This window comes from Crocodylus siamensis, chromosome 4 (assembly GCF_052110815.1).
Source record: "Crocodylus siamensis isolate JL-2025a chromosome 4, ASM5211081v1, whole genome shotgun sequence".
Taxonomy (NCBI): Eukaryota; Metazoa; Chordata; order Crocodylia; family Crocodylidae; genus Crocodylus; species Crocodylus siamensis.
The window spans coordinates 160,273,213-160,287,464 of record NC_143398.1 but is presented as its reverse complement, the minus strand read 5'-3'; the positions used below and the strand labels follow the sequence as shown (position 1 = coordinate 160,287,464).

The following is a 14,252-nucleotide window of genomic DNA, read 5'->3' as shown; positions in this document are numbered from 1 at the left end:
GAAGAAGGGCATAGAGCAAGCCCTGATAACTAGCTGGCAAAGCTTGCATTTTCCTACACTGTTTCTGAGGCTGGCAACTCTCCCCTATTCCTCAGCCCTCCCCACAGAGCAGCACTCCCAGGATACCCTTTGGACAGGACCATGACTGATAGACAAGACCAACTGCACATCCCAAGCCCAGGACTGGCAGGTGAGGCAGCGCCTCTTTCAATAGGACATCCCTATGGAGCCCCATGCCTCAAAAATTGAGAACTGCATCCCCCGCAGGCTCCTGCCCATCCTGGGCTGGGAGGGCTGGGGGCTGTGGGGAGAGGAAAGAGCAAGGAGCACTGCTGGATGGGACGAAGGCAGGTCATGCCCCACAGACTCTTCAAAAGATGGGTCTGTCTGTCTGTTCCCCCACCTGTCCTTGTAAGAGGCTTTCTCTTGCCCCATTCACTTCCAGCAGTGGCAAGGAAGAGAGCTCACTCCGAGAGACCAGAGATGGGGGTAAGGGTGGGGGTGGGGGGTTGATGCTCCCAGCAATGGGGGAGAGTAGGGAGTGACCCATGCAGGGTGACAGAGATGAGGAGGCCTTGGTGGTTATGGAAGCTCAGGGGTGAAAAGTGCTCTTGCAGCCAAGGGCAAAGCCTGCAGCTAGTAAACCCCCTGAGGATGGAGGCATTTCTAGCATGCTCCAAGAGGACCTATTCCCCCAAATCACCTCCCAGGCAGAAAGAGCAGCTCTCCCTTGACAAGCCCTTCCCAGCTGCTGTCAGGCTTATGCCCTGCACTATAGTAGAGGCAGACAGCAAGGGACCTTCCTTTGCTTCAGGGAGGTTTCAGCCTTCTTGGTTTCCTGCAGCAACATGCCTTGGGAGAGCCAGGCTGTGGAGGCTGGTCAGAGGCAATGCCTCTCTTAGCCAGAGGGTCCCTTGCCTGCACAACGCAAACAGCTGGAAAGACCCACGTCATGTTCTCCAGAAAAGGCACCCCCCGACCGCACTCTCTACCTTATGCTGGGACGGCTCGCCTTACAACACCAAAAAGGGGTCTTGACCTGTTGCTACCCCCCTTCCTCAGCCATGAAGTGCTCATGGGAGGTAGGGGAAGCTTTCTATGATACACACATATTTTGCACTGCACGGTGGGGTGACTGTTTGCAAGGGCAATACTGATCAAAGCCAGGATGACTGAAGTCATTGGCACAGCCAGGAGATACCCATAGGGATGCCTGGTCTGCATTTCCTTGAGTTTTAGGTTTAGCTAGTGACTGCCCAATGTGGTTAAAAATAAAGTTATTGCCCTTCTGCCCAGTGATGATCACCCAGCCCTGTGCAGACATTCATGCACCCCCCTTAACCTCGACACACAGGCAAGTGTCATTACCCCCTTTTACAGATAAAGAAACTGAGATAGAGAACTGGAGTCACAGGCCCCAGCATATCCATAAAGCCTAGAGAAGAGCATAACCAACCTTAGGCACAGATTTAGAGTGGGGCAGCCCTGAGGGAGCCTGCACTGCAGCAGCACCCCCCAGCAGTTTTAACTCTTTGCAGGAGATAAGACTGACACACTGACCCTGGTCTCCAGCACATGGCACTCCCCACCCATCCTGCCAGCATGCAAAGCTTGCTAGTTATGCCTCTGAGTTTGGAACTGGACCCTGATCTCCACGTTCCCAGGCCAGCTCCACAGTGGCAGAGCTGTCTTCTTCCTCTCAGAGTAAGCATGACAGCTCATGAACAGGTGCCCTCCCTGTGCTCTACAGAAGTCCTCCACACCACTATGGTGTCCGCTGACTACCTGAATGCATACAGCAGTGTGCCCCGGGGCTGGCTGTATTCTCCTTCCAAGCTTGTTATAAAGCAGATGCACCTGCCCCATCACAGGCCCCAATTCCCTAGTGCAGGGGTAGGCAAAGTTTCTTGGCCAGAGCACCGAAAGAACTACAATGCCTACTTTGGAAGGTGCCGGAGTGCCGGCATGCCAGAAAAACAAATCGAGGGCAGGAGGTACATGGCAAGACACACTGTGTATTAGTAAAGTTAATAGTGATAAATGTTGCCTTTTTTATGGTAAATACCTGATTTTCTAAAAATTCTAAACCTGGTGACAATAAATAAAACTTCTTATATTATCTTTACTCTTGTGTATTTGTTTTGTTAAGCATGTTGTGATGAGAGTGAAAAAAGAGAGAAAGAAAAGAGCAATAAACAGAAAGAGAAGAGAAAGGAGACAAAAGAAGAGGGGAGAGAGAAAAAGAAAAGAGAGAAAGAAAGAAAAAAAGAGGATGTGACCCTCACCACCAATGTCTCCCGCCACTACCAGCTATGGCTCAAGGCCACTGGCCCAGGGTAGTGTCCGGCAGCAGGAGGCAGCAACACGCCAGCAGCAGCAGCCGCCATGGCTGGGTCGTTAAGGCCTCCCTGATGGTCCCAGAGCAGGCAGAACCCAGGCCCAGAGCTGAGAGGGAAGACCTAGCTGGGGCTCGGGCAGACAGACGCCCTGTCCCACCTGGGCGGAGGCAGCACCAGGGTGCCAAGCAGTGGGCCTGGGCACTCAGGGCAGGGTCTGGGGGCACACCCCCAGGTGGGAAAGTCTGTAGGGGGAAGGGGCAGGGAGAGGGGAAAGGGCCATAGTGGGCAGCGGCCTTGCCCAGTGTCGGGCTGGCCATGGCCACAGCGGCCACAGCCCTGGCCCTGGCAGGCGTAACACCGGCTGCCTCCCAGACCTGGCAGTCCTGGCCCTGGCTGCCTCCCGGCCCCAGCAGGCGCAGTGTTGGCAATGGCTGCCTCCCCACCTTGGCCTTGGTGGGTGCAGCCCCAGCCTTGGCTGCCTCCTGGCCCCAGCGCCTATGGTGCCAATCAAAATCATCTTGTGTGCCATAGGTTGCCAACCCCTGCCCTAGTGCTTGACAGCATTCCCAGTGGCTTTCAGGGGACACCCAACACCTTGCCTGGGTCTAGCACTAGGCTTCACTAGTCCAATGGGCTGCGCTATGGGAGGTTGTGAAGCTGAGGGTTGTATAACAGGCAGCAGGGCGGTTCCCCAACAGTGAGGAGATGGCTTTGCATCCTCCCATACCTCAGCCTCTGCCAGCCAAACATACAGCAGCTGTTGCTTTGTGCATGACTCAGCTCCATTCCAGATGGGCACCACATCCCAGACCAAAGTTTATTTGGCAGGATCAGCCCAATAATGGGTGGCTGGGGGAAGGGGAGTTACATTTTTATCTGCATTTATATTCAAGGAAGCTACTAGTGCCCCAGGCTCTTGTCATGCAGAGGGATCCCTAAGCTTGCTATGACAGGGGGCCACTCCTGTGGGTGGGGTGCTACAGCTTTGATTTCCAGAGTAACTTTGCTTTTTTTTTTTTTTTTTTTGCACTGATCTCTTGTTTTGGAGAAAACCATGAAACTCTTTCTCATACCTATTAATTAAAGTCTATCAACAGACAGGGGAGTTTGGGGAACCCCTTTCTCAGCACAGTGGAAACCCAAATTTGTCGTGCTTATGCATGAGAAGTTCAAGGTGAAACTCATTAGTGCAGTGGTGTCTCTGTCCAGTCTAAGTGCACATAAGTGATGGATGCGTAGTACATGGTGGGGAGCGGTACAAGGATTAGCAGAGCCCTCTACACTTTGAACATGCTAAGATGCAACAGGCGTGCAGGGCTGTCTGCATCTGCTGTTCTTCCCCTCCCTGGATTTACTTAGAAGAGCATGAGGATCTCAATTACCTGGAGCCCTGACCTGGCCTCCGGGCAGGACAGCCCAATCTGGGCTGGATTTCAGAATCTATCCAGAATGGCTGCAGTGTCCTTTGCTCTTTTTCCAGAATCCTGGAGTCCAGGACTCTGGTTTCTGTCAGGTGAGATAAGTCCAGATCAGCTCTTCATTTCAACGGGTTGAGTGTGGATTTAGACTGGTGCACCTGAGATCAGGATGTGACTTACATTCATCTCTTCCATAGGAAAGGTTTGTCACACCAGACTCACCATGAAGAACCAGCAGCAGCATCAGTAGCAGCCTTATTATGAGCTTACACTGCTAATCAAACCCCAAACTAACCAACACAGGAAAGTCTGAGCTGAGCTTCCAGGCTCCCCACCCACCTCCAAGCACGCAGAGATGTAGAAAGGTTGAAAAGCGCATGCATCTTAAACAGAAGCGTGAAAAATCAGAAATACTGACCTTAAAGCTCCAGTAGTTGGGTTGCTAACAAAAAAAACAAAACAAAAAACAAAACAAAAAGAACAAAACAAAAAAATACCATTAAGATTCTGTTTTCTTGAGAACTGTTGACTTTAAACTGTGACACACAGCCTGGTTTAGTTTCTACTTAAAGTCCCCTCCCCGGTGGTTTTTGCCTAATGTTGCTATGATCTTGGGATAGGTGCTGGGCATTAGCAGGGGGGGCACTGGGAGAAAGGGGACCATGCAGGCAGGCAACCAGGGACATACCAGCTCTGGTTGTTAGGGCACGTCAGGAGTAAAACTAACCCAAACAGAAAAATATAAAGGGAGCCAAAGTGAGCTCAGGCTCTCACTGGTAGTTGCTGTGCCCCTCAAGGTGAGTTACTTCCCTGCTCCTCAGCCCTGGATGTCAGGGAAGAGCTCTTATTTTTAAAGGATCTCCCCTCTTCTCCCTTCTGCCTCTTCACCTCCCCACATGCCCTCATGGGGTTGGTGCCAAAAGCTTGGAACAGAAGGCAAATGCTCCTTTGAAGGATTTGATGTTTGGGGATTGCAAAGCAAGGAGCATCCCTGGTATCTCAAATACATGCTCTAGGGAGGTATAGGAGCTGGCATCAATCATGGCATATTATTGGAAGCCAAGTGTACCAGAAGGCCTGGGACCTTCTCTTACAGAGCCATCAGCTGCTGGCTGAGGAAGGGAGTTTAGATGGACTTCATAGCTTCCAGCACTGCCCACAAAGCTTAGCCTAATTTTCTGGGTGACTGTCTCGCTGGAGATGACCCCTCGCTGCTTAAAAACACCCTGCAGCACATACCAAGGTCCCCTGAGAAAGGGCAGTGGAGAGGGGTGAGGAACTGAGTCAAGGGCCCAGGGCTCTGAATGAGGCCAAGTCTCTCCTCTCTCTGTGTTAGGACAAAACACAGCCAACAACAAGACAATGGCTCACTCACAGTCTGGGACTGGTGGCACCATCACCACAAAGGTGGCATCATAACCAGAGCTGGTTATGTCCAGATCCCCACGCTGTGAATCAGTTCCCAGGGGCATGTTCTATTGCTCTCAGGCTTACATGCTACAATCGTCCGCGGGGGGAACTGAATTCCTGTTCTCTAACCAAGGAGATGAAGGCCCATAAAGAGCTATCTCCTCTGTTCTCTAAATCTGGATCCTTGCTCCCCAAGTGGCCACTGTTTGCATCCCAGCTAAGGCCCGTAATAAAATGGGAGTCAAACAGATGCCCATGACTTAGCCTTTGTTCTCAGAAAGCAGAGGCTATCGGCTCAGCAGATCACTATCAGAACCAGTTGGGGTCTGAGGAACGGAGGGTAGAATCCAGATTAGTGCAGTCCATTTGGGTTTAGCATGCTCTGGTACACCCCAAAGTGGGGTACACTCACTACCCCAGGCCAGGGTGGGATGAAGGACTGGAAGATTTGGGAGTCAGGTCAGTGAGGTCACCGCGAGCTCCGAAGAAGACAGTATGAGGCAAATGGGAGGCTAATACACAGTAAACAAAAGTCTGTCACAGATACTGAATCACTGAATCACTTAAGGATGCCGTGCTCCAGGACGTGCATCCCCTGCCCTCTGGCGGAACAAGTCAAGTCACTTCTTTCAGAGCAGGGTTTTGCTCTCTTGACAAGCCTCAAGAAAGGCTTCCTACCACAACAAGACCTGCGCCAAGTATGAAAACAGGCTAGTGCCATAAATATCAGTACAGCTCAGATCAGGGCCATATAAACCAACATGAGACTAACGGTGACTACCGCACTAACTCGAGGGAAGCAAATTCCTTCCAAAACAAAGAACTGCCTTGCAGTCCTGCAGCCCTGGGAAGTCAGCTGTCTGGCAGGAGCTGGGGGTGCCTCCCTCTTTGCAGAGCTTCAGTGACAATCAATGGGCTTTGTCTTGCAGGACCTCTTCTCCTGAGCGGGGGTGAGGATGTTAAGGCTCCTTGATTTTGACCTGAGCGTGACAGCACCTGTTTCACAGAAACACATGAGCGCTGCCAGACTGCAGCTCCCACAGCGGCCAGGGTGTGCAGTGCTCCCTCTGCCCTGGCAGCCCTGCCAGGCCAAGTGGCCCTGGCTCTTCTCTTCTCCGTGTCCTAGCTCTCTTTTCCCAAAGCTCCCCTCCCTTTCCTTTTCAAAGCACTTGTTTCTATACCAGCTTTGTCACAGCTGGTCAATGCTGTGTGATGCCTGTACAGCTAAAAGGTAAGACACTTCCCTTCCTAAGAGGCAGGCAATGGCCCTTGCAAAGGCACTTCCTTCCTTAAGAGGTAGAAATGCCTCATCAACAGTTAATAGATCTGTCCTATCACAGCCCTCCGGAAACAGGAAGGATAAAAAGCCAGGATAGTATGCTGTGCCCATCTCATTCCCTTTGTCCAAGGATCTTGGAGTGTCCCACAAACAGTTTCAGGAGGTTGAGTCCCAGGGTTACTATCTTCCTTTTACAGACGTGCAGACCAAGGCCAGGTCTCCCCCTGTGAACATGTATCAGTTTGTAAGCAGTGTGTTTGTAAACCAGTTTAGTCAAACCAATCCCATGTGGACACACTTAGTTTAAGAGTGACTTGCATTGATTTAGCTGAAGTCAATAAGCCAGAAGCCACTGTTAAACCAAAGGAAGGCTTTGCACTGGACGGACTAACTCAGGTTTGAAAGTGATTGAAGTTAAACGGGTGATGCTCTTTCATGCAAACAGGCCCCAAGGCACAAAGTTCTTTCCCAAGGTCGCGCTGTGACTCAGAGGCAGAATCAGAAATCAAACCCAGGAGTCTTGATTGCCAGCCGCTCTTAGATAACAAGCAGCAGGAGCCAAACCTTCCCCGGACTTGTAAAGCTTTCCAAAACACCAGGAGCTTGGTTGGCACTTACAAAATACACATCTTTTTTTTTTTCTTTCTGGCATTGAAAGAAACCAGCTTTTAGTAATTAACACAGAAACATCTTCACTGGGAACACTCCGAGACAGCAGGGAAGGAAGAAAACTGACACCACCAAGTATGGTTAACCTGAAATCACCTTCAGGATTCCACATCGTAGGGGCCTGCTTGTGTAAGGGGTTCTTTGCTGTGTGGTGAAACCCACTGGGTAAATGTGATGTGCCTTGGTAACATAAGGCACGAGCCCCTGTGACTTACCCTGGAATGGACAGCTGTGAACCTGGTTTTGGAGCAGGGGACACTGCATCTAACTGAGGCATTTATACCTCAGCAAGAGGGAGACCAGAACAGCCCATACCAGCAGGACGGAGAGGAGGAGCTGATAAGAGAGCTGCATTGTCTGCTGACTTAGGATGCTCCTGGAAGGGCTTGATGCTGACTAGCCATCCAATGGACCACACAGTCACTGCTCTTGTTTCCAGTGCACCTGTGCACCTATGCTTCAACCGGCTGCAGTGCAGCTCTGCAGTGTGGTGCTCCTGGGACCTCCCAGGGACAACACATAAGAACCCTCAGGAGGCTTAAGTAACTTGTGGAGAACTAGGTTGCAGTCATAGAGAGTAGGGCTGGAAGGGAGCTCAAGAGGTCATCTAAGTCCAACTGCCTGACCCAGGGCAGGATCAGCTATACCTAAACCATTCCCCATAGATATTCTTCTACCTGGCACTTAAGATCCTCCAGTGTTGGAGACTGCACAGACTCCCAAGGTAAGCTAGTCCAATGCTTAACAGTCCTTCGAGTTAGAAAGCTTCTCTCACATCTAACCTAAATCTCCCTTACTGCAATGTCAGCCCATCACTTCTTGTCCTTTTCCCAGTGGACACAGAGAACAATTTCTCATCTTCCCCTCTGCAGTAGCCTTTTACCTTTTGAAGATTATTAGCATGTCACATCAACTGACCCTCAGTAAAAGCCCCTTAAACTTGGAGGGTCAGCAATACCTATGACTTTTCATCCTGATGTTTCAAGACTCCTCTCAGGTCATTTGCCCTGATTTTACAGCTGGGAAAACTGAGGAACACAAAGGGGAATCACTCAGTGACAGATTTATGACCAGAATCAAAGCTTCCTAAACCCTCAGCTGGTCCCCTGTCTGCTTTCCCATAAGTCAGTCCTTCCCAGCTCCTATGCGTATGCTTCCAAAGAAGGGTCCTCAAGTCTGGGTAATGAAGTGCCCTTGCATAAACTAACTAGAAAGATGTCTTGCAGGAATGTTCCCCAGCAAGCTGGAACATCCAATCCCTGGGAGAGCAAATGCCCTGTCGGGAAGGGTTAGCTCTTCAGGAAAGAGAACAGAAGGGCACTGATGAGATGACTTTTCTTCTTTGGGCTCCTTATTTTGCAGTTGAAGAGCATCAGTAATTTTCCTCAGTCCTTGATATTGCTGATCCTATCTTGCACTAGCCTTGAGTCTATACTTTATTTATTATTTTAGGACGACTGGACAAGCTTATCGTGGGTCCCATCAGTTCCAGACCTGCCATACATACCCACTCTGCATGAGACCAGTTGCAATCCCTTCTGCATCTCAAATGCCAGGAGAGAGAGAGAGACTGAGGCCAGAACACCTTGGAAATCCTCTGTTGTAGTTAAAATGTGAGAGTGCCCACCAGGACCATATGGGTAGTCCTCCACCCCACCTCTCTCCTTCTCTCATCAGGTGCCTGAATTATAGTTTCATAGTTTCTAGGGTTGGAAGGGACCTGAGGAGATCATCGAGTCTGACCCCCTGCCATGGCAGGAGAGAGTACTAGGGTCAAATGACCCCAGCAAGGTGTACATCCAGCCTCTTCTTAAACACCCCCAAGGCAGAAGCCAGCACCACTTCTCTGTTAGTTGAGATCCTTCTCTGCTCTTTGTAATCACCCCAGGTATGCACCTCAGTACAGCAGGGTAATTTTTGTTTTTTTTAAATAAATTTTGTGTTCCAGATCAAAATAACCAAATCAGCTCCAAATCATCTCAATTGAGCAGAACTCAATCGTTCCAAAAACCATGTATGGCACTAAAACCAGTGAGCATAATCCATCCCAGACCTATCGTCCTGGGGCTTCAGATACTCCCAAATCCATTTGCAGGCATCCTACATGCAGGCTCAAACCCAGAGGTCTTGGGGTTTGGGTGCCTTCAGATACTACAGGCAAGCATCTTCCATCCCAGACTCTTTAGCCCAGGACTGGAGATACTCCCTACACTAGATCTTAGCCCACAAGAGGCCTTTGGCACTGAGGAGATGAAGAACCTGAAACCAGAGAGCACTCTGTTAAGGATGGTTTGAACCTCCTGCCTCCCCTCCCCTTCCCTTCCTCTCTGCCAATGACGGCTAGAGGCTGAGAGGAAAAAAGGAGTGAATGTGCTGGATGAAAAATAAGGAGGGAGGGAGGGAAAAGTAGAAAGAATGAGGATGGGTAGAAAGAAAGAAGGCCTGCCTTGCCCCCCAGGGAGACAAAACCGGTTAAGCAAGGGTCTCTGACTCTCAGTTACCCAGCCACATTTTGCCCAGCAGCACCCAAAGCCCTGCCCCTCATGCAGTGAGTTTGATGGGTCTCACTTGAATCTTTATTACAACCAGCACCTTCCTGATGACTTTGGCACAGAGCAGCACAGGGTTTGTAAGCTGCACTTGTCCTCTAAAGGGTAGGCTGAAGCAGAGTGATGGGGAAGGGAAGTGTGTGTTGCTCAGACTGCATGGATCCTGGGGAAGAGCAGCAGTCCTCCAGGACTGTCGATCTGGCACCTTCCACCAGGGCCAAATGGCTTTGTGGTGAGCACTCACATGTAGTCTGTCTTTCTAGGCATCTGTGGAGTGTGAAACATATTTCAGAGTAACACACAAGGCAAGTGTGTTATTTGCCTGACCCACTCTGCCATCAGCTCTGTTTCTATTGTCTTGGGGCATGTGTAGACGAAACAAGGGGCATGTATGCACAACACTTTAAAGCAGGTTACGTGCTTTTGCACCACTTTAATGGCGTTGGTGTTTGCATGTGTCAGCAGCATATTGCGCATTAATGCCAGCTGCTGTAGCACATTTGGCGGCATAATGCGCCTTAAATGACTTCGGGGCACAGCAAACTAAAACACCTGTGAGGCGTTTTAGTTTGCTGCCCTATAGCTGCGAAGCGAAGCACCAGGCTCTGTGCAGCTCAGGGGCTGTGCAGGCAGCCCGGGCAGGCAGCCCAGCAGCAGCCTAAGAAGGCAGGCTCCACCAAAGGGAAAAAAAAAAAGCAGTGAGCCTGATCTTCATTTTTTTCCTCCCCTGGAGCCTGCCTGCCTGCCTGAGCTGTGTGGAGACCCAGTCCTTCCTTCCGCAGCTGCGGCACCCCCCGGGACTGCCTGAGCTGGGTGCCTGTGGGCAGGTACTGCCTGGTGTGGAGGCTGCAACCGCTGCGGAGGGAAGCACTGCCCCCCACAGCCCAGGGACTGCTCTGCCCACTGGAAGCTCGCCCTCTCCTCCCCACTGCCAGAGAAGCAGGTAAGACATGGGTGTACACGACACAGGGGTTTACCTTCCCTAAATTGAAGCAGTGTTTTTAAAAACCCACCGCTTCAATTTAAGGTAGAGTAAACTCCCTTTTTGTCTGCACATGCCCTTATACTTTCCTGAAGAACTGGCCATATGTTCCTATGGCAGTTATTTATTTAGTCAGGCTCTCCTCGGTGCATGTACCTTAACTAACAGAGGAGAGGAATAACAACGTCTTTATAAAGAAGGCAAACAGTACCAGGACAGGAAGTCAAAGAAGTTGTCCATTGTCTTTGTCCAGGAAGGTAGCCTGTTCCTGATAGGAAACCTCTCCATGCCCAGCTCTACCAACACCAAAGGAGCCATGACTCAGTAACTCTGGCTGGGGAGCTCAACAGCATCCAGCAGAACTGTAGGCCTGAATCCCCAAGCCCAGCCTTGCCATCATTGCCTGCAATACGTGTAAATAATGCCACAGCTAGTGAGGAGGAAGAGGGTGGATTTTTTCAAAAGGAAGAAGAGAGAGGAAGGGCTGAATTAACATATCTGGCTCTTCAAATGCATCAAAGGGAGACAATGGTCTGAGAGAAGATTTGAAAGGACAGCCCTGTTACAACTGATAAAACAGGCAGCTCACTGCAGACAGAGCAATGCAGAAGGTATGAAAAATTACAAAGGCTGAGATTATAATTACAATGAAAGTCATGTCCACAACACTGTGAAATGACAGACTAACTAGGAACTCAGATTCCACCCCCTCCCCAACCACACATGCATGCACCCCTGTAAAAGAGAGGAAAGGATACCCAGAGGCAGGGGATGTAACTAAGACCATTTTGTAGAAAAGGAACAGCACAAAAATTCATTCCTAGAGACTGTCCCAGGAAAAGAATGGGAGATAAACAAAATCTGAGTGAGTCATTGGGCAGCTTCCTCTCGCTTGACAATTTTAACGTAAATCTGTTACTGATAAATAAACAGGACAGGGTTGTCTAAGATGGATGAAGACAGCATCCTCAACACTTTTCCCTGAGCAGAAGGAACACCAGGTTGATTTTTTTTAAATAACTCTTTTTAAAAAAATTCCAATATCCAGTAGAGTCCCCTGTAAGCAGAATGCTTTGATAAATGAGAAAAAACAAATTTCTTTACAAAAAAAACATATAAAGGATTTACCTGCTCCTCTGATTAAAGTTAGAAAAGCCTTTTTGGCAAGAGAGAAATTGAAGTACAAGCATAAACCATAAAAGTGACAAGAGAGAAAGCCAGAATCAAATGCATGAAGTAAATAAACCCACAGAAAGAGAAAGAAATCATGCGTTTGCGCTAACTTCTTTCGGTTCCTGTCATTTTAGGTGTTGCAATTATCAGAGGTACAACAGCTTCAGACAGGAGTGGGATTGCAATTGGAAGACTGGTCTTGAGCTTAGGACCTGAATTGGAACTACTGCTTGTTCCTGGCTCTGCTATGGGCTCCCTGTATGACCTTGGGCAGGTCATTTAATCTTTGTGCCCTAATTCCCCAGCTGTAGAATGGGCTGACTGATGCTTTCCCTCTTGTTTCTTTGCTTCAGTGGTGCTCAATTTCCGAGTCTGTCTGCTGGATCCCGCATACTGAGGTAGTCTGCAGGGCCCGATCTAGCATGTGACTGGCACAGCAGAACCAGCTGCATGCCAGTCCACCCCCACGTACCTGTTCTAACCACACACTCAATCCAGCCACACATGCAGGGCCATGTCATCTGACCTGCGAGGCTCCCCACGGGTCCAGAAATTTGACAGGAGGGGAGTAGCAATTAACACTGCCACCACTCACCTCCTGACAAATTTTTGGATGTGTGAAGAGCACTGTGGGCTGGAAAACACTCCTCCACAGGCCGGATCTGACTTGCAGGCCGGAGGTTGAACACCAGGGTTTTAGACCGTTTGCACTACGGGCAGGGATTGTATCATATGGTGCATCTGTCCAACTCCCACCACAGAGGGATTCAGGTCTCAGTTAGGTTTTCTACTTCCTAGTGTAATATAAGCAAATGGTCTTCAAGCTGACTGCTCAGCTGTGTGCCATTGGCCCTACACACTACTCACCAGGAGAAATTTCCTCTGAAAGCCTAGCATTTAAGCCCAAGTCCCAAAGGGGCCCACAGGAGAATCAGGACCTAAACAATGGCTTTCAGAGCAATACCAGAGAGTGACGTGGTCAGAAAAAATTACACTATAAGTCATCCTGCTCAGTTTACAGTGGACCATGTGGGCTCCAGCTGGGATACTGGAATAAACTAAACCACAGTGGAAATGATCAACAGGTCTGTAAAACATGTCATTCTCTGCCTCTTTGCAGTGTAGGGTTTTCCTGATCCCAGTCCTACCATAAACCCTAGAGAAGTACTCAGCTGCCCTCTCAGCAGCTGCCCTGTCGCAATAGGGGAGGATTTTCAAAAGCACCTACATGATTCAGGACCACAAGCGCCCCTGCAAGTCAACTGGGTTTGTGCTGCTGAATCACATTGGTGCAGTCGAAATTTCTACCTCCAAGCCTTAAGCAACTTGCCTTTGCCTTATTTGAGTACTACTTCTGTGCTACCCAAAGATAGCCACAAATCCAGCCTCATCCCACTAAATCACCACTATGAGCAGACTAGCTGCAGGATGATATTGCTCTGATGCTCCCACCCTACTTACTACCCCTGTTACCTCCTCCTTCCTGTTTTGGCGTTCCCACTCATGTTACTGCTAAATCTTTTGGCTGGGGCAGAGCTTCGGTCTGACTCCCTATCATGTCTCCATGACAGACAACAGTAGGTGGAGGACTGTGCTGGAGGAGGCAACATCTGAGCTGGTCGAGAGAATCCATGCCCAGGGAATTCTAGAGAGGAGTCTTGGAAGATGCCTACGACCAGAGGCAAATACTGGACTTGTGGCCTGTGACAGCAACACCCACCAAGAGCATGAGCCTTTCACCCACACTCAGCTTTAAGTAAATTAGCCTCCACCAGCTCATGATCTGTCTCATTCTAAAAGCAAACAGTTTTTAAGGGTCTGATCCTTCCTTTACTCCACACTCCTCCTGGACAGTCCAAGGCACCTGCTACCAACCCTCTGTGATCCATCAGCATTCAACACTCCCTCTGCACGGGTGCAAAGGACTGCATAAGGGCTGGTGAATCCGGCTCCACCAGAGCCATCTGGCTCCACCTCTCCACCTGGCTTCCACTGCAGCAGGGAAGCCAGGTCAGTATAGGAAACTCAAGCAGGAATGGGCAGGAGACCAGGAAGTAGTCAGGCGGATCAAATTGCAGTGCGACTATGGCAACAGCATCATGTCGCTGGTTCAACATAGCAGAGATTTACAAGGTAAACTCAGCAGCAAGGAGCTGCGCTGCCCTGCCAGCTTGGCTCACACGTGCCCATATACCATCCTCTGATTTCCTTAGAGTCAGAGCCGCTCTAAGACACCATTTCGTGCCATTTCCAAGATCTGCTGTGCACGGAGGGTGGGTGGGGTGTGCTTTATGGTGGGGCTCCTGGACACAGCCTGGAGGTGATGTCATGATGCCCAAAGTGGCCTGGTCCAGGCTAGGGCCCACCTAAAGAAGTTTCCTGCACTGTTAACACTGGTAGAGCTTCAACAGTGGGAGATGGGGTGGGGAGGGG

General features: G+C 49.9%; 1 protein-coding gene across 2 annotated transcripts in view; it reads right to left on the bottom strand.

Moving 5' to 3' along the window:
- The window catches only part of SRCIN1 (SRC kinase signaling inhibitor 1), a 140,267-nt gene that overhangs the window by 70,100 nt on the left and 55,915 nt on the right, over positions 1 to 14,252 (bottom strand). For both annotated transcript variants that reach the window (XM_090044579.1, XM_090044580.1), the window contains exon 3: positions 4,176 to 4,199. In XM_090044579.1, coding sequence (XP_089900705.1) covers positions 4,176 to 4,199 — 24 coding nt within the window. The remainder of the gene's footprint in view (positions 1 to 4,175; positions 4,200 to 14,252) is intronic.